The sequence below is a fragment of the Amia ocellicauda genome, chromosome 10 (assembly GCF_036373705.1).
Source record: "Amia ocellicauda isolate fAmiCal2 chromosome 10, fAmiCal2.hap1, whole genome shotgun sequence".
NCBI lineage: Eukaryota > Metazoa > Chordata > Actinopteri > Amiiformes > Amiidae > Amia > Amia ocellicauda.
In genome coordinates, this window is record NC_089859.1 from 25,654,135 (window position 1) to 25,681,469 (window position 27,335).

Sequence of the window (27,335 nt, forward strand, 5' to 3'; positions counted from 1 at the left end):
TTGATGTGGTGTCTTTTCTGCAGAGGCAGTTAGTGGCTCTCGGAACTTTACACAGCATGATTGTAAAGTCCAGATAACAAGAAGGAGTTTGTATTCTTTAAAAGGACTTAGCCTTGCATGGATTAATAAGGCCAGAGACTATGTCATCAGTCCGCTTGTAATCACTCAAAACAGATGTCAATTAGCACTACAAAAACACAAACAACCATAACATTAAGCCAGACATCTTGCAATCTTTGACATATCACCCCCATTAAGCTGAAATTCTCAGGACAGGGAAAAACACAAGTGTATATATATATATATATATATATATATATATATATATATATATATATATATATACACACTATAAATACTCACTGGTCACTAATTCTTTGCAGAACAGGCAGCTGTCAAAAGCTATTAGTGGATGTTGGTAAAGGTAACTTCCCTTTAATATTTTGGGGAAGAATTAATTCAAACACTGAATATATAAATTCAGATTTCAGTAGAAGCCAAACCTCAGTACAGTGTGGTATGTACTTTGGGCCTAATCAATTAAATTAAACAATTAAAATAAGTATGATGAAAATTGCTTTCATGGCGAGATTGTCATTAACAATTTCCATTTAAAGTAAGTTAATGTATCTGATTAAAAAAGCACCCATTGCCTCCATTTTTCTCTTCTGCAGTTTTAATCTGCATCACAGTGCACACATCTACGACTGTCATATAAACAGACAAACTGAGGATTACTTGAAAGGGCAATTAGCATTATTCATGAACAAATACAGCAATATACATCAGAATATGTTGCTTAAATGGTTTAAGTGGCACACTTAAATTTTTCTTTTCATGCTTCAGATTCTGACACATTTTCAAACATTACAATCTCTCACGCCAAGTGCAGTGACGTTCAAGATGCCAGTTTCCAGTCAGTGCACCAGGTTGTGCCCTCAGCTGCCAAAGAAAGACTACAAAGTACTTCCATCACATCAAAATGGAAACATTAGGAACTGTTAGTGAACTCTCACAGAAACATACAAATCTGAATTTTATCACTTATTTAAAACGACTGATTTAAAAAGGCTGATGGGTATTCACATAAGGGTTGTGATCACATATCTGTACTGCCAGGGGGAACCCTACCATCTAGTGAAAATTAAATTGCTACTCCAGAATGCTCTGCCTGGTATCTGCTTGTGGTCCTATACACACAGTGATGATAACAGGTTTTTCAAGTCTTGGCAGATAAATCAGCTGTAATGTGTGTCTGCATGCTGGGGTTTGCTCTTCAATTGAAGACTGATGACATCATTAAAACACTACTTGGCCTTTTCAGTGAAACATATGACCAGCTATTGTATGTAAAACTATAGATTATAATAATCTAAATGTCCAGAATGATATTATGCCTATATATCATATGAATACAGCTACTGGTGGGGGGGTTAAGCAAAATCACAAACTGAAAATGTGTCAGAAACAATAAGAGCATGTACACCCACAGTGACATATGCTGACAGGGCATAACAAAGTCCTATTTGACAGCCAGGGCATTCAGGGACATAGCCTTATATGCTCCTGCAATATCGATGATTGTGCGGATTTATTTATAGTTGATGATTTCTCACAAAGGCATGTTTTTTTTTTGTTTTGTTTTTTACAGAGCAGGTGCAGCCCAGGTTACCAGTGATAGGAAAAAATAGGGGGAAATGCCAAATGTGATTCATAAAATCTGTGAGAAAAAAAACCCCAAAAGAATCCCCTAACACAACTATACAGACAACATTCATAGCAATATATCTGTCAGAGCAGAAAAGACAAATAACTGGTAACAAAGCAAATACTTTTAGTCGCAAATGTATAAATATGCTTTATAGTGAGAATGGAAGAACTGATCTCTATACGCCATGCACTTAACACAGGGAATATAGACATTAATAAGTATGGAATGAATTGGGAAGTTTACTTTATTTATCACCCATATCATTCCAGACATAATGGAAAGCCATTCGGGTTTTAAAGTGAGTAATGTACAGTTGGAGGAAGCACATTAATGGTTCCTGCAATGTAAGTCTTGATTCACAGCCCAGTTAGGTTGCCTATTTCCAGTCACATGGTCAGAGGTAATTCTCAAAGTAATTGATTTTCAAGGTCAGCATTGTTTTTGTGTGGTGAAAGTTATCTCCTGAGGACCCATATCTTAACAGAACAACAAGCTGACTCATAGGGAACAAGACATTGTTGGATGTGCGATAGCTTTCAAACAAACAATTTAAAGTTTTACTGCATTCCACAAACTGAAATAAAAGCACTAGAAAGATATTTTAGGTTTCAGCAGTTAATATGCAGCAGGTATTTAAAAATAAAAAACATTTTTTTCTCTGTTATAATCCTACACAATTGTTTACATGTTGGAAATGTTATTAGTTTTGACTAGAATAAGCGGATATGTCTGAGTGTCGCCAATGCTAATCCATGTCTGTGCTTTAGTTATTTCACACTGACCTGAGATGGTCAGGCAACTGCTAAGATTAAGGTGACATGGTATAAGGCATTTTGTTCAATCACTGAATCATTGTATCTTGCTTCAAATACTAAACAAAGAGTGAACTCCTATAAACGCTTATTGCATTCATGTTATGAGTTGAAGTAATAGAACAAACCCAGGCACAACAGCCATTTAGGTATAAGATACAGCTGGTGAATGATACAACAAATAGCCAGCGTTTTCCTTCTGTATAAACAACAGGGCGTTAAAAAAGGGATTTGTTATCCTTGAACAGAAACACTTTAAAGCTACAAGTAAAAAAAATAAACCAATTCTGTGGGGAAGAGCAGAGCAGCATTCAACTAACAATGATTTCACTTGCTTAAAATGTATGTTTTCAAAAAAATATTACGATTGCATTTTTAAAATTGCAATCTACAAATGTGAAATAAATTGTTACTAAACAAACATCAAAATATCTGTAATGCCTCAAAAGATGGAACTGAAAAGTACAGAAACAAAAAGACAAACGTGCGTAAAAGTCGCTCTTTATTATTCAATTACATATTTTTCAGTCCCATGGTGAACGATATTACTCAGTATTGCATAATACACTGTTAAAGCTCCTAAATTGGATTTTAAAATTAAAGCTCTTATCTCCAAATGAAACACCTGCATCTGCCTGCACAAAAGGATATGGTTAAAGCTCTTTAACTAGGTAATAACACGGCTTGGCAAAAAGACCAATCTTAATCCCTTTTTTATTTGGGAAAACACTTTGAAGCCTTGACAAAAGATCCAGTAATTAATTAAGGATCACTGTCTTTTCCCGCTCAATGTTCAGCAGAAATGCTGCGATTAGCCTCTTGTCACAAACATGGGATCACAAGGATCCTGGCGAGACTGATGCCAGTAACTGAAGAGTGCAACAGTCTCTCAACTCTGTAGAGGAAAACTCTGCTGAGCTGCACTAAACTGATTTGCTGAACTGCTGAACACATACAGAAGACCAAGAAACGTGCTGTATACTGTGTGATAAGAAGTTGTTCATAAAGTCTCATTTATATAGTGGAATTACTTCCCTTACATATATAATTTATAATGATGCAGCAAGTGGATACATGATACATGCAATTGAATCCCTTAGGAAAGGCGGTTGGAAGTGATCTGAATTAGATTTTAGGAATTAGGATGCAACCAACTCCTTATTTTGTCGCTTTTGTAAATCACGCTGAGATTATCTGGTACACGTATCAGTACTTTACATGCACGATATATTTCTAGAAATTGGTGGCTTCAAAAACCTATAATTAGACAACAAACAAAATGAGCAATGGCTTTGATATTTTTTTCCTTTTTTAAATGTCTCTACTGTAATTAAAATCACAAAATCTTTCTATCTTTTTTAGTGTTTAAAGATTAAAACCAGCAATCTACCGCAAAATATCAAAAAATGAAATCCCTGAACATCCGTGAGTTTATTTGTATTTATTTATTTTAAAGGAGGAGGGGAAGTCTGCTGGTTACACAAAAACTCAGTAGAATCTTTGCTATCATCAAAATACAGTGATAGAGGGCTAATGTTTCACAAGCAGAAGGAAAGAAATCTTTGACTTTTATAGAGGCATCTGGGTATAGAAACCTACTTAGGTAATGATACAACAAATATCCATCTGTTTTTTTTTTGCATCAAGAACATTTTAGCATTTGTCATCCATTTACAGAACATGCTTAAGGCTACAATTGAATAAATAAATCCATTGTGTGGGGAATAGCAGACCGGCATTCAAATCCCCACTAGCCAATAAAGAAAATGGATGAATGAGAAAGTGTTGTTTACTAGACGTTTTTCTCTGTGTTGCAGCTATTTACCTCAAGTACAAAGAACATCTATGACAAAGGTCCTTATGAAATTCGAGCCTGGTTTTCAGTAAAATAAACCTCACAATCAGATGCTGCTGCACCTTATCGTTGACACACAGCATTCTCAAAATGGAGGCATTAACTATTAAACAACATCGTCTTTACCGCTTTACTAAAACTAATTACCTAGATACTGCTTATTAGATCCCAAAACCCTCTGTGTGATGTCTCTGGTGTCCCCTTGTGTTTATTTCAGGTATAATGTTTTTTTTTTTTTTTTTTCCCCTAAATCAATTCCTACTTTAAGCTGTAAGCCAGGGATGGGCCACTACAGTTGAAGGCCCAATTCCTGCAGGATTTCAATGTACCTTTCTATTAGCAACTGGTTAATTCCTGGAAATAACAGGCGATTTGACAATTGGTTCAATTAAGTAATTTAGATCTTGGGTGGAAGAAATAACAGAGAGGACACTATCGCCCTTGAGGACCGATGTTGCCCATCCCTGCTATAAGCACATATTTACAGTGACATAAGTTTTGGTATTAAATATGAGAAATTAACTTGGAATGTGTCTTCAATAGAGATAAGGTGACAACTATGCAGAAAAGGAAAGAAATGAATAACGTGTCTGATTGGACATCTTCAGGTACCGGTTTAGGTCAAAGGGTGGATTTAAGTTGGCGTTCTTGCTTTTCTCCTTTTTCTGGCTGCCAGACTATTTATCTGAATGCTGTGTGTATACTCTATACTCTGTGTGCTGAAATGACTTCATAAACATACCTGAAGAACTTGCTGCCCAATTGAATATTTTACAGATTGGAATATATTACTGTGGTGAACATTTTCAAAGAGGCCACTCTCTCCTGCCGTCCGTATTCTTGAAGGGTTCTCCATCTTAACATACATAATTTTTCTTTCCACATCACAATTAAAGTCTTGAAATGTATACTTAATAACAGTGGTGATATTGTTCTCCATTTCGTGTACTGAGTCTTACTGAAGCAGTCTAATTCAATTAAAAATAAATATATTGTAACAGTTTTCAAACTTTACTGTCAAGCAGGGGTTCAGAAACAAGAAACTGACAACGTTAAACAATTCAATACTCTTTATTTCTTAAGTGCACTTACAACCCACCTTTAGAAAGGCAAGAATTGGCAGTAGAAAGAACTGGGGAAAGACAGGAAAGGTGGTGAGGGTTTCCAGCCCAAACGAGGGGACTCGGGGGGGGGGAAACAGAGCACTAGACACAGGGACACACAGAGGGAGGACATGGGGGAACATAATGCAGTACACTAATAAACATCTCCAAACCTCAAACATCCTATACTGTCCACTTCCCAGCAGCCCCTGCCTGCGGCAAGCATACTAATGAGCCTGGGCAGCTCCGGCCCCCTGGTGGCGTTACAATAGGCAAATTGACAAGGTCTCCTGAGCGCTATTTTTGCCCTGCCTGATACAGTGCTAAAAGTAAGAGTGTCCCCCTGATACATTGAGTCCTACTGAATAAGAACTATTCCAAACTGGTGGAATGAAAGTGGACAAATATCTGGGCAACTGTACATTTAGTAATGATAAAATAAAAATAAAATAATAATAATAATATTTTTGAATTTTGAACAAAAATACACAAACATCAGGAGTCTGGCTCCATATCCTCTAACTGCCTAATTAGGCAAATAGACAGTCAGTCATATTTAAAATCACTACAATATGGTCACAATTATACAAAAGCCAATCAAATACACAAAAACAGTGTATGAGCACCAGATAGAACAGTCCCTGCAGAACAGAGCAGTGCCACCCCTCCGTGTATCAGAGAGAATCGTAGCTGAGAAGTGACTGTAAGTAAACTTTTCATGCTGTGATCAACTTAAGACTTGTATTCTTCGTAATTCATCACATACATTAATGCCACAATACATTTATTTCTAGAATTGCTAGCGAAACAGGGAACACATCGGCAGTGGCTGCAAATATTGCCATTACATTTAAAATGGCTTTGCAGAAAGTTGTAATTAGCTCATGTAAGTACACAGCTAATACCCCAGGAAGTATTTCTAAAATATAACTAAGGGTCAGTGTTAACTACTGTTTACAAGATAATGCACCAGCAGACATGTTATGCTGGTATTTTACAATCTACAATCTATTTCTAAATCAAAAATACTCTCTTTTAATAAATTGAACCCATTCACCACAGCTCTTTATTGATGTACTGTTATATATATTTCTTCTTCAGTTCTAATCATCTGCAAGAGCAGATAATTTCTCACTCTCCTGACTGTTCATTTCGTCAACGAAAACTATGACGAAAAATATTAATCAACGACCTATGTTCAGTGACGATAACTATGACCATAACGAGACGAAATACTGTGAAAAAAACGATAACAAAATAAATGTTTTAATTTTCTTTGACTAACGTGACGAAACAAAAATTCAACACAAGACTAATGGACATAAATTACAGTATTTTGCATGGGGGCCGGTCAGGGAGCTGTTTCATTGTCTAATCATAATCATGCATGCTTAACTCGGTCATCATGTTCGTGTAGCGCAGCTAATCGCAGTTCTGCGCAGAACAGAATGTGACCTGATGGTACACAAGCGTGTGTTTTGCTAAATGTTGATCGCGCTTGGTGTGATTTACTGTATTGGGCTCAACGTGAAGTTGATACAGATTGTGTGAAGTTACACGCCTGTTCTTTTGTATACACGACTGGTAAGTGCGGGTCTTATAATTAGTAAAGTTAGGATCTAATTGGTTGACTTATAAGTACAGTAAGCCACGGTATATACTTACAGAATTAAGCGCTATTCACGCTTGGCTACAGTAGGGCCTAACAATATGCTTATGCTTTTAATATCACTTTAAACTTCCAATCTTTTGTGTATCTGCAGGGGAAGTCTTTGAAAATAAAATGTTAATGCGAACGCCATTTGAAATGTTAATATCAGCAAATGTGCGTACTGGAATATAAAAATACAAATGGCATGATTATATGGCATTTTTACCTAAATAACCCGTGTATACCTGGAAAATGAAAATGCAACTGTGGGATTACATTTGCATTTGAATAAAGTCCACTATATGCTTCCATACTGTTCTTGTACTCTATTCTTATTACAAAAAATGAATTACAGTAATTTGTGACCATGAAGTTTACAATAGCTGTTTGTGACTTGATTTCAAATACATTTCAAATTAAGTCAATCAATATGTTTATGTTCTGCATCCATCCACTAATTGATGTAAACATCTGGCATCAGACATAATGCATAATGGTGATAATGAAGTAAAAATAAAATACATAGACTACAATGTGACTATAATTACACTGACAAAAACTAGACTAAAATGACAGGAGTTTTCGTCAAATAATATTAACTAAAACTAATGAAAGATTAAATGACTAAAATGTGAATAAAACTGAAGCATTTTAGTCAAAAGGGTAAGACTGAAACTAAATCTAAAATAGCTGCCAAAATTAACACTGTCTCCTGCAAAGCTCGCTTCCCTCAACAATGACTAAGACATTTTCTGATACAGATTTGAATAGATAATACCAGCAGTGAAGATGAAAGTGACCTTTTACTATTTAAGATACTGAGCATGATAGCTGATTCAGCATGGCTGTTGTCAAGTTGATTGCCAGATGTGGTTCTCTCGGCATACTTCTGTCCAACAAATAAAGAAAAAAGCACACTTCTCCAGTTGGCGATTGTTTCTAGAACCGCATAAAACTGAGGGATTATTTTAAGACTCAGCATGAAAAAAGAAACTTACATTTAAACAGAATAACTGCAGTAATTATAATGGAGCAGTTAAAATACATTTGAAGGATTTAGAACCAAGATAATAAGTAAGCACACACACACACACACACACAATCTTTGATACATAAATGACGGCATCATTCATTAATCTACACTAAAGACACATCAGACAAACCACATAAAACTAAAAATGCACACAACTTTGAATTAATACTAATCTTTTTCAAAAATAAACAATCCTAAAATCTCAATCTCAAATCTTAAGTTGGTTCGAAATAGTTCTTTTCAATATTGAACCTTTTTTCTTTATGTAAAGTAAGCCGTTACCTCATTATAATTAATCTCATGGTACCAGAACTTTTTCATTTGCATCTAATATAACCTGCTTGAAATTGACTGGCTAATGGCGTCTTATTTATTCAGTGCAGTCTTTTTTTTCAAGGCTTCAAAGAGAACTTCAAGGCACACTTAACTTGAAAAGAGTTTGAGTACCCAGAGGTGTCATGCAGTTTTTACTCCATGGAGACTGAGGAAACACTTCTAATCTCTTCACATGCAGACCCTTCCCTACACAGAATCCAAGACCCTGTCATTGCACACATGCTTCAAACATGACAGGTTCACCCCAGGACCCTTTTAATGTTGTTGTTTGTTTCAGAAAAACAAACAAGCCCCACCCACCCTCAACAAACTTTCAATTGTGATTCTGAACAGGTATCACCAGATCAATGAGTGTCAGAGAAAAGAGCATGATACACAAAAATTAAACTATATATTACCATGCTGCAACAGCTCATGCTTCCATCTGGATTGGCATTTCGGTGCTTGTTCTAAAATAAACGGGAAAGGCAGAATGTATAAAAAAATAACTGGTAGGGATTCTCTTTTTCTCAGAAATGAAATGTTTTTTTTTTGTTTTTGTTTTTTTACTTTTAGCTAAAATGCAATTAATTATGAGTTATGATCTTCTCTTTGTATGTCAACACCCTGAGACCAGTCTGCCTCCAGGGGAAAATGTGTGTGTGAAAAGATCCCATCACCGACACAGGCTTGGCACCTCTGTTGGCACTGTACAATGAAGTTAAGATACAGTACATTCAGTGAGCCTGTACTATTTGCTCTTCCGTTAATGCCTTGAGGAATAAAACCCTTGCTGTCTGGAGGAGACAGCTGTGATGATTGCTGGCCAAGACCATTCCTTAAGAAGAAGAACCATGACAACTACACACGCATCGACAATACAGGGAGGGCACACAGCACGGGCAGGGAACTACCCATGAACAGCCAGGCAGCAACCACTCTTCAAAGCTAATGTTTTTAAATGATTTTGAAGACTGTTTTGAATCAATATCATAGTACAACTACTACTATATCCAAGCATTCAGCATACTAAGGCCTGCAACACATTTTCCAGTTTGGATAACATCATCACATGCTAAGCAATTCATGTCTGAATAAGACTGATCTTAAATCATCCTACCTGACATACTGCTGGGGATTATGGGACAGAAACCATTTCTGTATCTTTCTCCACAGAAATTACCTGAGGGTAAAAATCTGAATAAATACAATTCTTTATATATATATATATTTTTTTTTTAAACAGTGCTGCTTTTTTATTTACAAGGGCAAGATAAATATTGCATGTCATTTAAATAATTTACTTTTTTCTGGACAATGGAGCAAATGCTATTAGGAGGGAACAATTAATAATTAAAAGCAATTAACCAGACTGCTCTTAACAGAGAATGCAATTACATTTTAACTTACCTTAAATTTCCCAATCTTCTGTTATATATTATTAACCATAAGGGAACCTGCAAAAAGCACAGGAAAAATAAAGTATGCATTTTTGTAAATCTCAACATATGACCAAACTCTTTATTCAACACAGGTCTAAAGCGCTAGTGTGTGTGTGTAACGTATGTGGGGTTGTTGCAAGTGAGCAGGACGGAGAACTGTGAAATACTTTAAGAGCTTTAAGACCCACAAAACTTGGTTTCGCCTTCATGGCAGCAAATTATACCATTGTCAAGACATATTACTAAGAACAGCTCAGCCCATTCTGTATGCTTTCCATCTATAAAGCCCTGTATCATGGCAGCTTCACAGCAAATTTCTCAAGGGATGTGGTCTACTTATTTTTCCATATCTTACTCCAAGATGAATACAGAGCATTCACTATTAAATAACAGGATCTATTCGTTCCACACTGGAATAATTTACATCTGTGTAATGCCACAAATTATTATGACGAACCAACCAATGCAGGGAGTACTGCTGACTTGTCAATGCACTGCCAAAGTTTCAAGCAGGAATACGTTACGACACTGAAACACGCAGTTCAGCAAGAGGGAAATGGATGTATAGAAAATGTGTTGTGGGGAATGAGTACAGGATTGTCTTTGTTGGTAAAGTCTTCATTGCTACTCTTCCATAAGAGGTGTTTCATTTTATGAATTTTAAAGAATACTGTTTTACACTCAAATTAGATTTTGCCACACCCACATTGGAATGTATGTATTATTTGGCATAGAATGAATAAACCCTGTCAAAGTCGTCTTGTGTAAACTCAGGAGTGCCTTGTGTTTGCTTTATTATTTGGTTAACAAGGGGAGATATATTTACCCACCTTATATTCTAAACAAGGTTATAAAATACAAACATGTGTCTGGTTACAAAACATTACAAAGATAAAACACAAAGTGGAAGGTTAACAATTACTTGGAGAAAAAAAAAGTTCTGCATGCTGACAGGTAGTACCGTTTCATGTATTCAAGGCAAGCTTTCCTTAATCATATACCACTGTATATTCCATGTCTTTTCTGAAAATCAAATAAATCTCAATCTCGTGCACCAGCTCCTACAAAGATCAGAGTAAAGTGATACATACTTGATTTTTTTTAATCCCTAAAACAAACAAGCATCATATTTCTGTACCTTTATCATTAGCAGAAAAACAGTCTTCATGGAACCCTGTGTTTTTTCTTCTAAATAACAATACCACCACTACTGAGGAAAAAAACAAAACGTAATTCAGTTTGTAACAATAATTTGTATTTACTCAACTAGCAAAATATATAAAAATATTGTAAAAAATGAAAAATGTCTCACATACTTTGTAATGCACACATTGTCACTGTGAATGCTGTTCATTATGCATCTTTCTTGCATCTTTTTTTCCCCCTTGCATGGGAAACCAATCCTCAGTCTTCAGTCTTTATAATTGTGTTGCTATGTGAAGGGACATCTGGTGGACAGCAACAGAACAGCGATTTCCAGTTAAAAAAAGTAAAATACTTCTTAACCACTTAACTACTCGATGGATAGGTTTCTGAAAGTCAGTATCATACCTTCTTAAAACCCATAATTCTGTGCGATACAATTTTGTTAGCACAGCAGTACTACATTTTTTGACAGAAAATCTTATTACATAGGATAGTTTAGTACTGCTATGCTAACAAAATTGTATAGCACAGAAATTCAATTAACACAGCATATTTGGCTGTTGTAAAAGTGTCATCTGTTGTAGCCTTACTGCAAAGTATTGTGCTAGTAACTGCATCTAATGAAAATGTATATTAACAATCTTATTAAGCCAGGATACAACACTTTCACATTTTATGTCATTTTGTTTGGGATGTATTTACTTTTAATACATTTCAAATAGCCCCTAACTCTGATTTGGGAAAAAAAGAAAGAAAATAGACACATTGCTAAGTATGGCACTGAAGGACATGGGTATATTTCCTTGCCTGAGGAGCTGCTTTGAAAAATGTGATTAAGATTGATGTGTTATCACAATTTCCAGGATATACCTAACAGTAAAAAGTAAACTGTGAGTTACATTTTTATATGTTTTGCAGCCAAATGGACATCAAAGCAAAGCTAATGCCTCAGCTGTCCGCAGAGCAGACATTTATAACTGATAAAACACCTCATACTTCAGGAACACCAATGTACTGAAGACTTTTATAACAGGCTGTTGATATAGTTCAGGTTGATATAGCTTCTGTACACTAATCAGAAGCATTATTAAGATTGCATGTTCGTGCAGAATTCATATTTTAAAGGATTGGCAGCATTTGTGCACTAAAAACTTTCTAGAAAAAATGTCACTGAGGGAAAACATGCAAACACCTTTAACAAGCAATACATGTTGGAGGTTGCAAAACAAAGAAACTAACACTTTCTCTCTATAACAGTTACCTAGGAGACCCTTACAATATCCAGTCAAAGCTTCAACTACTGCAGAAATGTAAAAATCCATCAGCATAGGAAAAGACAAAGACCGAGTCATTTCTGCTGCTTGTGAAATTCACTTGTACTGCCAAAACTGTACCACAAAGCAAACACAGCTCTTAAAGTCAACCATGTCTGAATCCTCGCCAAGATGTATACTTATACTTTGGTATCTCCACACATCAAAATAATATAAAGAGGGTCAAAAGGGTGTAGACATCTTGTTATTAGATGAGTCCATTACACCCCTACTCTTTTGAAAAGGGATTCAATTAGCCTTTTAATGTCAGTGTGAACTTGAATTTGTTTTTAATTATTTTACAATACTGAAATCAAGGTTAAAAGTCCACGATGCTTGCATCTTTGTATGCTGAGGATTTATGGATGGAAGTTGGAATGGCATTTGTACATGATGCAAATATTAAATACCAGAGATCTGGTCAATCTTTGATCATGAGAGGATGGAAAATGCGTCAACCTCCGCCTGTCTCACTGATATTAATTTGATGCTGAAAGGGGAAAATACGACAATTTGGCAAAACGAATTGCAAACACAAAACCCTTAAAAGCCTTCAGTTTAAAGCGTACGCTTCTCCCCAGTGACATAAAAATCAGGAACAAAAGAATATTTTTTTCACGGAAGCAACATCTGGACGGAGTTGTATAATACGAAAAAAATCCATTAGGAACTATCCTCAGAGAGTGCCTGATAGATACGTCGACAGCTGTGTTGTGGTTGATTTCGGGATGTCCACAATAATGGGCTTTTAGTCTCTGATGAGAAAAGAAACCGATTGTAAAACACTAGAAGAGGTGTATATACTTGGACAGCTAAATCCTGTAAGCTGAAGACTGTGTTTTAGATTTAAAACTGGAATGTAGATAAAAATGTGTTAGTTTATGCTGTTTTTTAAAAATACTGCAGTGTAGCCATCTTGAGGTTAATGTTTACATAATTGGACATTTAATATGCTCCATTTCACCTGCAATGATTTGTACACATCAACAATTTTTAATACTCCGGACATGAGATGTATTGTTATTGTACATAAATAAAGATTTCCATTATTGAAAATTGCTGGGCAAAGTATTAAATATTTATAGTCCGTGCAGATGACTTTCAAATCTACTGTTTAAAACTGAAAAGTAGTTGTAACCCCACCTTGCTCAACATGAAATCAGTGTTTAAGACTTTGTACTTACAAAAAAATACAAAAACCAACAGCCAATAGATTCAAAGTATTGGGACAGGACTGAATCTCATTAATGATTTCGTAACAGCAAGGAACAACAGAATTAACCCGTCTCACCACATGATGGGGCCAGGAGACCAAATTGAACATAAGTCACAAATAAGAAACAATGCAGACCAGGGACTTCAGAAACTGTAGAAAATGAACCCTTTCCACCCAGTTTTGCATAGCAATGAGGTGTAGAGCAATTTATATTGAACTCATACGTTGAAAGAAAATCAGTGGGGTGAAAAAAAGCTAATCCGATTTCTGTATGGATTCTCTCTTGACCTCGATACCCTGGCGACAGTGCTACCTGTAGCTTCCCAAAGATTCAGGCACGTCTCTGGAAGTTCACAGCTCTAACATATTGGATTGAGGTCTGGAGATCGCAATGACAAATCAAAAACACTGAGTTTTATACTTCCTTAAGCCTTTGGTCATACACTTATCTTGTTGAAAAGTCAATTTGTGAGCAACTTCAGCATCTTGATACAGGGCACCAGGTGCATAGAGGTGCGTGGGTAAAGAATCCTAGCAAACTCTTGAATCCATATGTCCTTCAATGCTAAAAAGGGCAACAGGAACAGAGGATGCAAAGCATAACAGAGGGATGTCATACTTCATTTTTTCTTCAAACATACCAATAATATCCATGTTCAAAAAGGTCACGATTTCATCTGACCACAAAACATGGTCCTGATTGACTTGGCAGACTTTCCATCTCTAAGCTCTGAGCCACAACATAAGGACATTATTCTAATGCATGGACAAATACAGGATGTCCATCTCCCATACTGCCTATCCATCCCTTATGAACACTAAAGCTGGGGATGTTAAGAACCACACCAACTCTAACAATGACTTTAATGAGAGCAGCCGTATATCCTTGATCCAAGCAAGCTAATGTAAACCAGGTATGAATATTGCATAACTATCACAGAATCACATTAAATTTGTATGAGATATTGCGCAGATATAAAAAAACACACACACACACACAAAAAAACGGCAGGGTATAAAGGACCAAAAGACCATTTTAAATTGTTTGTCAGTGTAGCATTCAGATGCAGGCTGTAAGCATTTACAGGAGAGATCAAGGTTAATCCAGCGACAATAGAATAAGCACTGCTTTTTCCAGAAGCTGCTGATGCTCATAAAAATTGAAATTCTAAATGCATTTCAAACCCTCGTATTAAATCAGTAAATGGTAAAGGACAAAACGACAAAATGTTTGTAAAACATGCTGGGGCGCCATGGTGAGTTATAAATATAAAATTATAATCTTAAAAAAGGATAAACTTCTGTCAATACATTTGTAGATCATTAATCCTTATTAATCTCATACATTGAAAAATGATGCCCTACAAACACTTTTATATAGAGATTTTTAATTAAACTTGTTGTGGTCTTATGCTTCACATGCTTCTGCTTGGGTACTCTGGAAACCTTTGGTGTTTATGCATTTGTTTAGTTGAGATACCAATTAGCCTACCTCTTCCCTTTGTCCACTCATTATGCATCTTCAGGAGGGATGAGAGAAAGTACACATCCCTCAAAATGCACACTGTGAAATCTATTCACTCTTCTTCACACTACAAGGCCAGAATATCCATGGGCAAACTCTTACACCAATTTGGGGATTTGATGCAGCTGGAACTGCCAATGATCGGAGAAGACACAGGGAGTCACTGGTGTGTGAAGGATCTGACTATTACCTGGCTGAGTCCTACTCCCACCAACCCAAAAGGTACTCCTTTAATCGTGCTCAGAAAAAGTTATTTTTGGTTTGCATCCTGGCTATGGTATTGCTGGTATTTGTGGTGTTACCAGAGGGGTCACTCGCAATTTCCTGGTAGGAAATGTTTGGGAGACCCTGCTTTTGTGGATCACATGACACCACGTGATGCCATTAATTTACATACTATGCGAGATCAGTAAATTTGCCCGTGTATGCTTGGTCTCCTCTAATGTGTTTTAGACTAGCAGTGCTAAGTGCAAAAAAAAAAAAATAGATCTCCTTCTCTAGTTTATTTTTACTATCAATAAAGTAACAGATGTGAACAAACTGCACTTATGGCTCTGAGAAAGACAAATGAGTTGAGATGTGTAAACACACTTTAATGGTTTTTAAGAAATGTATTGCTCTGACAGTTGAAACTAACCATATGGCCGGCCCTGCTGTATTATTAACAAACCGTTCACTCCACCTGTATGTCCTAAACAGGTCCCAAGGCCATGTATAATCAGCCCTGAGGCACTTTATTATTTAAAGATCTCCTGGGGCTCCTATACTAAAACATCCCCAAGGTAGCCTTTATTATTAATACAAAGCAAGGCTCTCTATATACGCACTGTTACAGAGTACCAGGGGTTCCTATTTTACCAATACAGCCTCTGGGGTCCCTGTATTACTCAAAGTGTAGCAACGCCCCCCTTATCTCCACTATACGTACGCTCTCTGAAGGCTGCACTAGGACGCAGATTCACAGAGAAGTAAAAGGCTTTGATGTGGAGGGGTCTCCAGTCATGCATAACGGGAGTGAGTGATGCTACTCGGCCCCCAGAGCAGCGCTTTTTCTTTACAGCACATTTACTTGCAAACCGTGTCCTCAAATGACCAAACGCAGCCCCGTGCTTCGAAATCTTGAGAGTCTCACTGTATTCAGTACTTTCTCTGCTCGGCGCGTCCTCACCATGATTGGAAACAAGAGTTAATTATCCATTTATTTCTTTAGATAGGCCATATATTCTGCAAAGCATTCAATAGCATGAGTTCCTTTTGGAGTCACAGAAAACTCATGAAGCCATAATGCCTTGTTAAAAGGCTGTATGATTTTTAGAAAACGTTGATGTAAAGCATTTTGATTATTAATTAATGGCGATGTTCTTTATGAGGAATTAAGGCAATTATCTGAGGAATCACACAAGCTGATTTTGCACAAACTATAAAAATAAATTGTCCCATGGCACAATATTCTTTTCCTTCTCTTTTTTCACACACCAAGTGACAAGCAAACCCCATGCTGTGCTAACGCTAACCCACTGCAGTCAAGGCTTCATAGCAAGAGGGTATCACTGTACATGTTTGCATGCCTGCTGTTGTGTGGTTGTGGGCGATTGTTTATCGGGGATGTGGTCAGGTTCTGACAGCTTTCAGATTGTACTACTTTAGACAAGCATTAGCAATTAAAAACATTATGCTTTTAGCATGAAGGATTCATTCTCTCAAGTTACACCTACATCTGGATCAAGCTTTGAAATTCAATATAGGGTATATCTTCATGGCAACAAATATCAAAATAGTTACACCAGATGGTGTATTCATTAAAAGAAACAGTAAAAACAATAATGTAATTATGCATTAAGGTTGTGGCCAAAGCACTTTATCAAACCTAACTAAAAATACAGTTCATTTACAAGTCAACTTAACTTTAAAAGCCTTTAAAAGAGTGGATCTCTCAACAGCTCCTTCAAACTTAACCAGATAACCTAATTATTTTGATAGCGGAAAGTATAATCTCAAAAAGAATCAAAAACACATTCGCATATTAGACAAGAGTGGAACAGATTCCAGAGGATAATATAATAATACATTTTGAAGCATTTGTACTCAGTTGTTCAGCAAGAATGTAAGGGAAAACAATTACTGGTTCAAATGTTCTTCCTTATCAGTATACACATTGTATTTATCTATTATTATCATTATCTTTAATGAGCACTGAATATACCCGAATGTAAGTAGGGAAGATCATTCAATTCAAGACCTGGCAATTGAACACAAATACAATTCTCAACCCAGACTCACTGGACTCACTTACCACAAAACATTAAATGACACAGGATTCCTATTTGCAGACACAAATCTTTTGGATTATACTATTAAGGGAAGGGTGCACAAAGTTTAGAGATATTTTGACACTGACACCAAAACCCAAGTGTACTATTAATACATAACAATAACAGTAATAACAACACTTTATATCTCAGACATCAATTGGAAAATTATATACCTACAAATGTCTTCAATCACATTATCAGCACCAAAAACTGGAATGTTGTTGGGTAATTTAATTGGGGATAATTAGGAAAGAATGTGGTCACCACAGACCTCAGTATCACCCTGGTGACAATTAAGCATACTACTCAGTAATGGGATAAACAGATATTTGGATATCTTCCCAACGGTTCTTTACAAACTATAAACACGTCACTGAAAATGTCCCAGGTGTACTCTTCCGTATTCACTTTACAAAGTCTAGCCTCATAAAACAGACAGTCAAAAGTTGAGATCACACTGATGTGACTGTTTGTAAAATACCATTTTGCTTTTTCCCCAAGGATACTGCATCACTGTTGCTCAGTAGTTGTTTTTTTCAGCCGTGCAGATCACATATCAGTTGTGGTTGTTTGTGTATGGCCTTGCCCTCACTGTCTGCGCACCTCTGTGGTTTGTTGGAAACGCTCCTAAATTCTACGGATCAAACTGTGGCTCAGACTGTACTGCCAGGCCAGGAAAGGAGAGATGCAGTCCTGCATCCAGGCTGTCCACAAAAAAGGATTTACGATGATCCCTTCAGATCACTAGATATTTCAAATCTCACTTCTCCTGGGTCATACCGTTCTATAACAACTATTTCGGAATATATTGCAAACATTCGATCATTTCTGCTGTGTTAACCTGTGAGATAGGTTGTCAGTTGTCTTTATTTTTATATTTGTTTTTTCCATGCAGCTGAAAACACTATACAAGATTAAGTATTAACAACTTAAATGGCCCAAAAATAAAATTACATTCACGGATAATACAGCAAGGGATTAAAATACACAATTAAAACAAACCATTGATACATTTTGATTCAGTATCTTTACAAATACTTACTTTATAGACTAGTTTATTATCTTTAAATATGTAACTATATTAAATACATAAATAGAAGCTTTTGATTGCCTCTCTGTATAAAGTAGGGTGCGTACAGATGTAATCCAGTCAATACCTTTTGCCAGAAGATTGCTGACCTCCACAAGGGCAGGTGACAGGTCTACAAAATGTAAAGATGAGCATCTCGGTTTCATGCCATGGCATTAATCAGACTGAAGTCCCCGGCTATTGGGATGGTTTATATATTATCAAGAAGAAGACACAAGAAAGCTTGACCCAAACGTGGTTCAGGAGGTGAACGTAAACTCAGGAGTCATTATCGGTGTCTTCAAGAACTCTGGCATCATCAGGATACATCTGCAGGATTACCACTCAACGTCAGCTGCATGAATCTGACTTCTGAAAACCACTGGGGCTTGAACCCAATAATCCACTACTATACTATAATAATTACACTATAAATTAAAGGCATTGCATTATAATTAGTTTTCCAGCATTTGCTGAGCATGTGCCCAGAGACACATAATCCATGCAGAACAGAACTGAAACATTTGCAATTTAAGGTAAGGTTACAAGCTATAGTACTATGGTCTTTAGTATGTATGCATCTACGCAGAATTCTACTATAAAATCGACAATAAAAAAAAAAAACAGCTTTCTGGAAAAAATTTGAATGCACTATACATACTCTCACTCACACAAGACATAATGCAAATCAGTCAAAAAATTATATATTTTCTGCATGAAACAACATGTTTGTTAGAAAAGTATATCTCAACATTTATAGGAATTTGCTTACCTGATATCTTCTAGCAATTCCACTGTATCACAGAGACACCAATAACTGCTGCATCTGATGTAGGACCTGCTTTTTTCCAAGGACCAAAACAAACTTCCTTTGAACAGGTGCTGTGAAAGTAAAATAAAAATAAAACAATATCAAAAATCGAATTAGTTGGCTTTTATAGAATTTAACATATCACAACAACAAAGTACAACATTTTTATGAAGTCCTTATATTAATTAACATCTACATCACAAATAGGGGCAATAGAAAAACATCACTGGTCTCATATTAAAGGGAATCATTTCACAGAGGCATGTGCATTATTGAAATGTATAATATATACAATATATATATTATTTAAAGAATACTTAATACAACAATATTAAGAAGTGATAAGTACCACAGTATAATTGCATCATCTAATATTCTGTATTCCCCTGCCTTCCCCAGTGGTTGGTATCCGTGCATACACTATAAATACATGATAAATACACTCCAGTTTCAAGATTGTTTTGATTGTGTTTTCAGATTTGCAGCTCAGTAGAGTTTTTGCACTGCAGCACATATGATGCAATTTGTGGGACATGGGCTACTTGTTTATACTCTTCCCTGTGGTTTACACTCTTGCACTTTGAAGCCAGAGAAACATTTCAGACACTAGGCAGAAAACAAAGGGAGCTTGAAAGTGAATCTGGACGTTAGAAACTGCAAAATTATCCAGTACTGGCAGACTCTTAATCCACGTCTATTTAATACATTCATTACATCATTTGGCTAGATCATTTTCAGATTCATATTCGCTAACAAACAAACATAAAAACTATTTTGAACAGAAGCGGTTTCATTTATTCGATTTTTAGACTGAAATAATGTATTCTTCAGGACGCATCTTCAAAGTTTTGGTATTTAAAGTATTGGTCTTGCCTTAACTTTCTGTCAAGAATTATTGTATTTCCTTTAAATCAAAAGTACACCATCTGGAGAATTCATCTAGGTTCAAAATTACAACATTTGGGAAGCATGCGTTACACAGATATCAGTTCCTCATACAGTGTGACCTTCCTAAATAACTCCTATTGAATATGGGAAATGTGGCAGTACATCCCCAAATCCTTGCCATCTCACTGCTTATCATAACTGCAGTTCAATACATCTGCAACACATACAGTCAAACCGATAGACTGAGGTAGATATGCTCAGTCCCCCTTCGTAGCGAGGGTTTCACTGCGCTTTCTTATCGGTGTCTTATTTTACTGTGTTGCTATGGTGAGCGAGTTATATCTGTAGGGCTGCTGGGATGATCATTTTAATTTTTAATAAGACTTTCTGATAATGTTGTACTTACAAAATTATATTTTAATAATGCTTTTCATCAGGACTTACAGCAGAAAAATAACACATAAATTCCTTTGATGGTGAAAAGATGTGTACATGTTAACAGTCCTGGAAGACACGGTCTGTGTGATACTTAACACATCAGACACCTGCATCTATTTAAAGCATATGAAATGTCTAACATCCCTGGCACAATACAGCTGAAAGTTCATTTAATTAATACAATAAACAAAGCAAAGTCCTTAATCTCAAGGCTGATTGTCATTCCTATTTTTACATTAATGCAACTGCAGTTTAAAAAGGCAACACATGAAACTGAAGGGATGGTAAGTTAACAGAAAACCTAAGCAGAGAAAATGCAAACTTTATCCCCAGAATCTTCAAACCTCCATGTTAATATAAATAAATAAAACAAGTAAGTAAAGAAATATACATATTTAAGAAATGTCTAAACTCTTAAACCAGCAGTTTGTCTAGAGTCTTTGCGATTGCCATTTTTTATCACATCACATCAGAGCCACTATTCAGAAAGAGCATCACGTTTTGGAAAATATAATAGCCTAATACCAGTAATAAAAACAAAAATACAAATATTTTGGAACCTCTTTCAATGGAGTGCACCATGTTGATTACACTAATGAAAATAATACATGTGCCAACACATTTTTACTGAAGCACTACGCTAATTCTGCCAACACCTCCATACATTTAACCCAGTAGGATGTGACATTGCCAATGAAAGGAAGAGAACAACAGAGATGGTAGGTTAAGTCCTTACAACACATTTGAATCTGCTGATATTGTGTTTGTTGGAAAGAATTACACGAAAACAGAAGTCTGTGAAGTTGTGGCTGTGACTGAGTTTGGGCATGGATCCTACATGTTAAATATTTTCAGAGTTCTTACTGAGCATTTACAAAAACAAAACCGAAAACACTCCACTGAAACAAAGGCATTAGAAAACTGTGTGTTTTTTCTCTTGTCTGTGCAGATCACTCCCTGAAAGAGAGCTCTGTCAACCTCTGAAACTAATCACATAAAAAAAAAATCCTTTTGTTCCAAGAAAATCCAGAGTTAAAGTTAAACTCATAGGAAAGACTTCAGTGCATGCTACAACCTTTAAACTGAGCTAATCTTCCTGTAAATGGACAAAACCGGGTTAAGAGTGTGGGGAAAAGTGCAACCAAATCTGAACATTCCTTTTATTATTATTGCTTTTTTAAATGGTAATAGAACATGTTACTTTGCATGCCTCCCGTTTGTAAGCACCAATTCTAAAAATGAACTCGGCTTCTTGTTGCAGACTAAAAGGAGTTCTCACTGATAACAATGCAGAAAACCTGCCAGACTTCAAGTCCACCCAAGACTGGTAATCCTACAGTCAATTGTGCACTGCCCTGATGGAAAATCACAACCGGCTACAACATACTACATTGAACCAACAATTCCTGGACTACAGGGTCCAATGTGAATCTGTGCAGAGGTTTTTACTAGTTGAGCCACCTAAAAGACATCCATTAATAAGGGGGAGTCCTGTTTCAGATACAACTCTGGTTAACAAAAACATGATGATTCTCAAAGATGGATAAAACCAACTCATTAAACACAATGAAAACAGAAATAATGACAAAATAAGACTGTTGTTGCAGGTCCCAAAACGTGTCAAGTTTTGTCTTGATACTCAAACATTGATAGTCTAAAGAGTCTCCTGGGATGGAGGGCACTGTGAGCTGAAGAAAACTCCTCAACATGTTTCACCTCACAGCAGCATCTTGAGCTGATCAACACCCAGCTTCAGCTTAAAAAATAAGACCATTAAAAAAAAAAACAACAACGCAGATTTGTATGATTCCTCAGATTGTGACGAGACTCAAATATGTGGATTTAGCTTCTGGGAGTAATTTAACATCTTTTATGCAGAAGGACCTACTTGAGGAATATAGATCACCCATAAATCTTTGCTTCCAATTGTGTTGATTAGAGAGATTTGTTCTGGCCATCTGATCTGAGCTGTCAAACAGTTTAGAGCATGCTTCTTTATACCACTGCTTTCTGTATTTCTGTCAGATTAATTTATAGCCTTAAGAGATTCAACATCTGACAGTACATTTTATTTTTAACTAATCAATGTCATACTAGAAGACTTAGGCTTGGACCAGATCAAAACTTTGCCACCCTCTAATCTTGATAACATTTGCATTGGTGTGAAGGACAAAGTTTATGTCCAACAAAAAGACAGCATCAAACATGCGGTAAGTTAATGAGTCGTTATTTTGATGTCATCTGGCCTTTTATTTTTTTATGTTTATTACTAGAGGTACCGCATTACATTAAACTTTATTTAGATCCTGCTCAAAGAGTAAACATTTACATGGTAAATGAAAGAAATATATACTTGGCAGTATAGGGAAATGTAATATTGCTATTTTGATATCAATTTTATAGGCTATTTACATGCATCTCATACACATTATACTTCACAATATATTAAGAAAATCAAGTCACAGAATTATTATTTCTTATTTAAAGCCAAAATGTGAAATTGTTGTGATACCAATATACATATTTTTCAAAGCACGTCAAAGCCATCCTGAAATACAATGGCTAAACCTAAGTCCAAATTCAAATATGAATGAAAAAGAAAAGAAAAAATGAAATCTCATGTTGATGAATCAGTGAGACACTATTGGGGTGGGAAAATGGTGACAGTGATGAATACAGTGAAGTTGAACTGCTGAGAACAGCTCACATTTTGTTATTTTTTATTACTACCAATTGCCAGTGCTGCCAACACTTTGACAGGTCAGCCAGGGACGTTTTGTCCAGCATTTTATTCTTTCTTGGGCAAGGAAAAATATTCAGGGACCAAAAAAAATGACTTAAAGCAACAGAGTCAAAACAACCAAATAGCTTCCTTACAGTGAGGGAAAAAGTATTTGATGCCCTGCTGATTTTGTACGTTTGCCCACTGATAAAGAAATGATCAGTCTATAATTTTAATGGTAGGTGTATTTTAACAGTGAGAGACAGAATAACAACAAACAAATCCAGAAAAACACATTTCAAAAAAGTTATGAATTGATTTTCATGTTAATAAGTGAAATAAGTATTTGACCCCTTAGACTTAGTACTTGGTGGCAAAACCCTTGTTGGCAATCACAGACGTTTCTTGTCGTTGGCCACCAGGTTTGCACACATCTCAGGAGGGATTTTGTCCCACTCCTCTTTGCAGATCCTCTCCAAGTCATTAAGGTTTTGAGGCTGACGTTCAGCAACTCGAACCTTCAGCTCCCTCCACAGATTTTCTATGGGATTAAGGTCTGGAGACTGGCTAGGCCACTCCAGGACCTTAATGTGCTTCTTCTTGAGCCACTCCTTTGTTGCCTTGGCTGTGTGTTTTGGGTCATTGTCATGCTGGAATACCTATCCACGACCCATTTTCAATGCCCTGGCTGAGGGAAGGAGGTTCTCACCCAAGATTTGACGGTACGTGTCCCCGTCCATCGTCCCTTTGATGCGGTGCAGTTGTCCTGTCGCCTTAGCAGAAAAACACCCCCAAAGCATAATGTTTCCACCTCCATGTTTGATGGTGGGGATGGTGTTCTTGGGGTCATCCCTCCTCCTCCAAACACAGCAAGTTGAGTTGATGCCAAAGAGCTCGATTTTGGTCTCATCTGACCACAACACTTTCACCCAGTTCTCCTCTGAATCATTCAGATGTTTATTGGCAAACTTCAGACGGGCCTGTACATGTGCTTTCTTGAGCAGGGGGGCCTTGCGGGCACTGCAGGATTTCAGTCCTTCACGGCGTAGTGTGTTACCAATTGTTTTCTTGGTGACTATGGTCCCAGCTGCCTTGAGATCATTAACAACATCCTCCTGTGTAGTTCTGGGCTGATTCCTCACCGTTCTCATGATCATTGAAACTCCACAAGGTGAGATCTTGCATGGAGCCCCAGATCGAGGGAGACTGACAGTTATTTTGTGTTTCTTCCATTTGCGAATAATCACACCAACTGTTGTCACCTTCTCACCAAGCTGCTTGGCGATGGTCTTGTAGCCCATTCCAGCCTTGTGTAGGTCTACAATCTTGTCCCTGACATCCTTGGACAGCTCTTTGGTCTTGGCCATGGTGGAGAGTTTGGAATCTGATTGATTGATTGCTTCTGTGGACAGGTGTCTTTTATACAGGTAACGAGCTGAGATTAGGAGCTCTCCCTTTAAGAGAGTGCTCCTAATCTCATCTCGTTACCTGTATAAAAGACACCTGGGAGCCAGAAATCTTGCTGATTGATAGGGGATCAAATACTTATTTCCCTCATTAACATGCAAATCAATTTATAACTGTTTTGAAATGTGTTTTTTTGGATTTTTTTGTTGTTATTCTGTCTCTCACTGTTAAAATACACCTACCATTAAAATTATAGACTGATCATTTCTTTGTCAGTGGGCAAACGTACAAAATCAGCACGGGATCAAATACTTTTTTCCCTCACTGTATCTCGACTAAATATCAGCTCCTCACTGACAGAAATCCACTGCAGACACCAGTGCATGCTGGGTCGGGAAGAACAATTCAGGACATCAGAAGTAACTTCAGGACATTGCAGTAAGCCGTTTTAACATAATTGGGATAAAATGCAGAATCAGAGGGGGAATAAAAATGATGTTGAGTGTCTCTGGACATCTGCTTTGTTCTGCGAATTGTCCCGGAATTAACCTTCTCACAGTATCAATGTCACAGCTTACACAGTTGTTAGAGGGTCTTAAAAATTGGCACAGTATAATAATTAAGGTATAAACTAAGTTTGCAGGAAATCAGTATTTTAATGTATTCTGCCACGTGTTGTGCCACATATATTTTATAGCCGGGATGTTTTACTTGAGATGGCATTTGCTATTTTTAGACTTCCACATGCTATCATGCATGACACGCCATCCAGCACAAATGCCTACAGGACGTTACATAAGAACTCACAGCTTCTGCTAAACAGTAGCATATTATCTTCAAAATGTAACTGTCATTTCCTTGATGTGGGAAATGTACAAGACTTTAAATTCTCCCAAAAGCTTGTGCAGAAGCATGAAGTATTAGGCAGCAGTCTGAAAGAAAAAACAAATGGCGATTTCTTTAGGGAACATATGTGAATTACAATATCAACTTCAACTTCTTGCACAGTAAGTTGGTGAAATATACAGTATTTCAATTGTAAACAACCTAAAGCACCAAAACTGACCTTTTTTATACACAATTGAAAACTCGAACCAGCTGATCATTACAAAGCTCTTTAAAGTCAAATAGCTAATGAAGAAATAATTCATACATGACAGCAAATGACAAACGTAGAAGAATCTGAAAGCCTATGTGCAGCAAACTGGTGCCCTTTGGGAGACATGCACACAGAGGACGCATGTCACATTGGATTATGCTCACCATCGCTTCGCCATAGAAGCTCTTGTTTATTTATTCCCTACTTATTTTGGGCTTTGAACATGGAGCTGTTCTTAAAAGTAGGAAAGAACAATCGTCTGTCTTTTCGTATTTGTGTTGCTTACCTCTTCAGGTGGCAACATTTACTGTTCTGTATGAGGGTTAATGAAGAGATCGCATGCTGAGCACACATGGCGATATATTCGTATCAATGTGGGCATCAACAGGACCCCCTCTGTGCTCTCGCTCTCGTTTGCTATAGGTATGCTTTCTATATGTATTTAGTAAAGAGCTGTAGTAAATTAAGCAGGAAAGTTATACCTGAAGAATTTAAACTTACTTGATTTTACCCGAGCAAACCAGACCTTAAATGAACAGGTCCCTAGGTTTCTCTGCAGGGATCAGCTTTTTTTCCCTGAATGTTTATTTCCTCCAGATCCCTCGCACAGCTTCCCTTTTGATTTTACAATTCAGAGGATTAATGGACAGATCAGACAGGGAAGTGGGTAGGAGTTGCAGTTTTTCCAATAACTGTAGCTTGGTTTTTACATTTTCAAAATGTAGAAGCAGAGGAGACCAAGGCCGGATCTTCGTCCTTCAACTGACATGTCAGAAGCTGTATTCCATTAGTTACCCAGCACCTAAGCAACTGAATAAACCTCACTAGAATCTTCCTAAGGAAAGTCTGTGATTACAGTAATATTTTATGTGCTTCTCTTAAATACCTTTGCAATACACTTCTAGTCTTTGTGAAGTTATTTGAGAATAATTGTTTCTGTTGTAGATTTAAAAGTATGGGTATCAGAGGTCTTACATTAGTTAAACTACTAGAGCATTTTAATTACGACTTCTGAGGCTCAAACATGCGTCACTGATCAAACAAGCAACTTTGTTTCACAAGCCTATCTGGTGTATTTTTTTACAAACTTGAATAAACTTGAACTCAAAGCAGCACTGCATTTGTCATGTGAGATCAAAAAAGGACGAGAAACACGGAGTATTGTATTGCATTCAACTGACATTATAAAAAGTAAATAAATAAATAAAAAACACACAAACTCCATGATCACCGTAATCTATGCGCTGGCACTGTGTATGGGGCCAGCTGGAAATCGTACTGAAATTCAATAACTATAACACTGTCTGCATATGGACAAGAATTGTTAAAGAATATTGTTAGGATGCTACATTTAAAAAAGCCTTTTATCTATTGCCCTGCTTTCTGGTCATCTGGTAGTTTCCCAAAACCTGTTTAACTTTATAGATGCCTCTGGAAGGCAGGTTTAATGGAAGTGGATACAAAGAG

At 36.7% G+C, this 27,335-nt stretch overlaps 1 protein-coding gene across 5 annotated transcripts in view; it reads right to left on the reverse strand.

Annotated features, from left to right (window-relative positions):
- Nucleotides 1-27,335, reverse strand: part of thrb (thyroid hormone receptor beta) — a 69,416-nt gene that overhangs the window by 17,541 nt on the left and 24,540 nt on the right. For 2 of the 5 annotated variants that reach the window (XM_066715731.1, XM_066715729.1), the window contains exons 2-7: nt 19,276-19,385; nt 11,239-11,370; nt 11,061-11,132; nt 9,891-9,937; nt 9,601-9,663; nt 8,900-8,950 (exon numbers count right to left, since the gene is read on the reverse strand). In XM_066715731.1, the coding sequence (XP_066571828.1) occupies nt 8,900-8,950; nt 9,601-9,607 (58 nt within the window). In that variant the 5' untranslated portion in view covers nt 9,608-9,663; nt 9,891-9,937; nt 11,061-11,132; nt 11,239-11,370; nt 19,276-19,385. Of the gene's footprint in view, nt 1-8,899; nt 8,951-9,600; nt 9,664-9,890; nt 9,938-11,060; nt 11,133-11,238; nt 11,371-18,591; nt 18,834-19,275; nt 19,386-27,335 lie in introns of all 5 variants that reach the window. The other 3 variants (XM_066715732.1, XM_066715730.1, XM_066715733.1) reach the window with 3 other exon arrangements.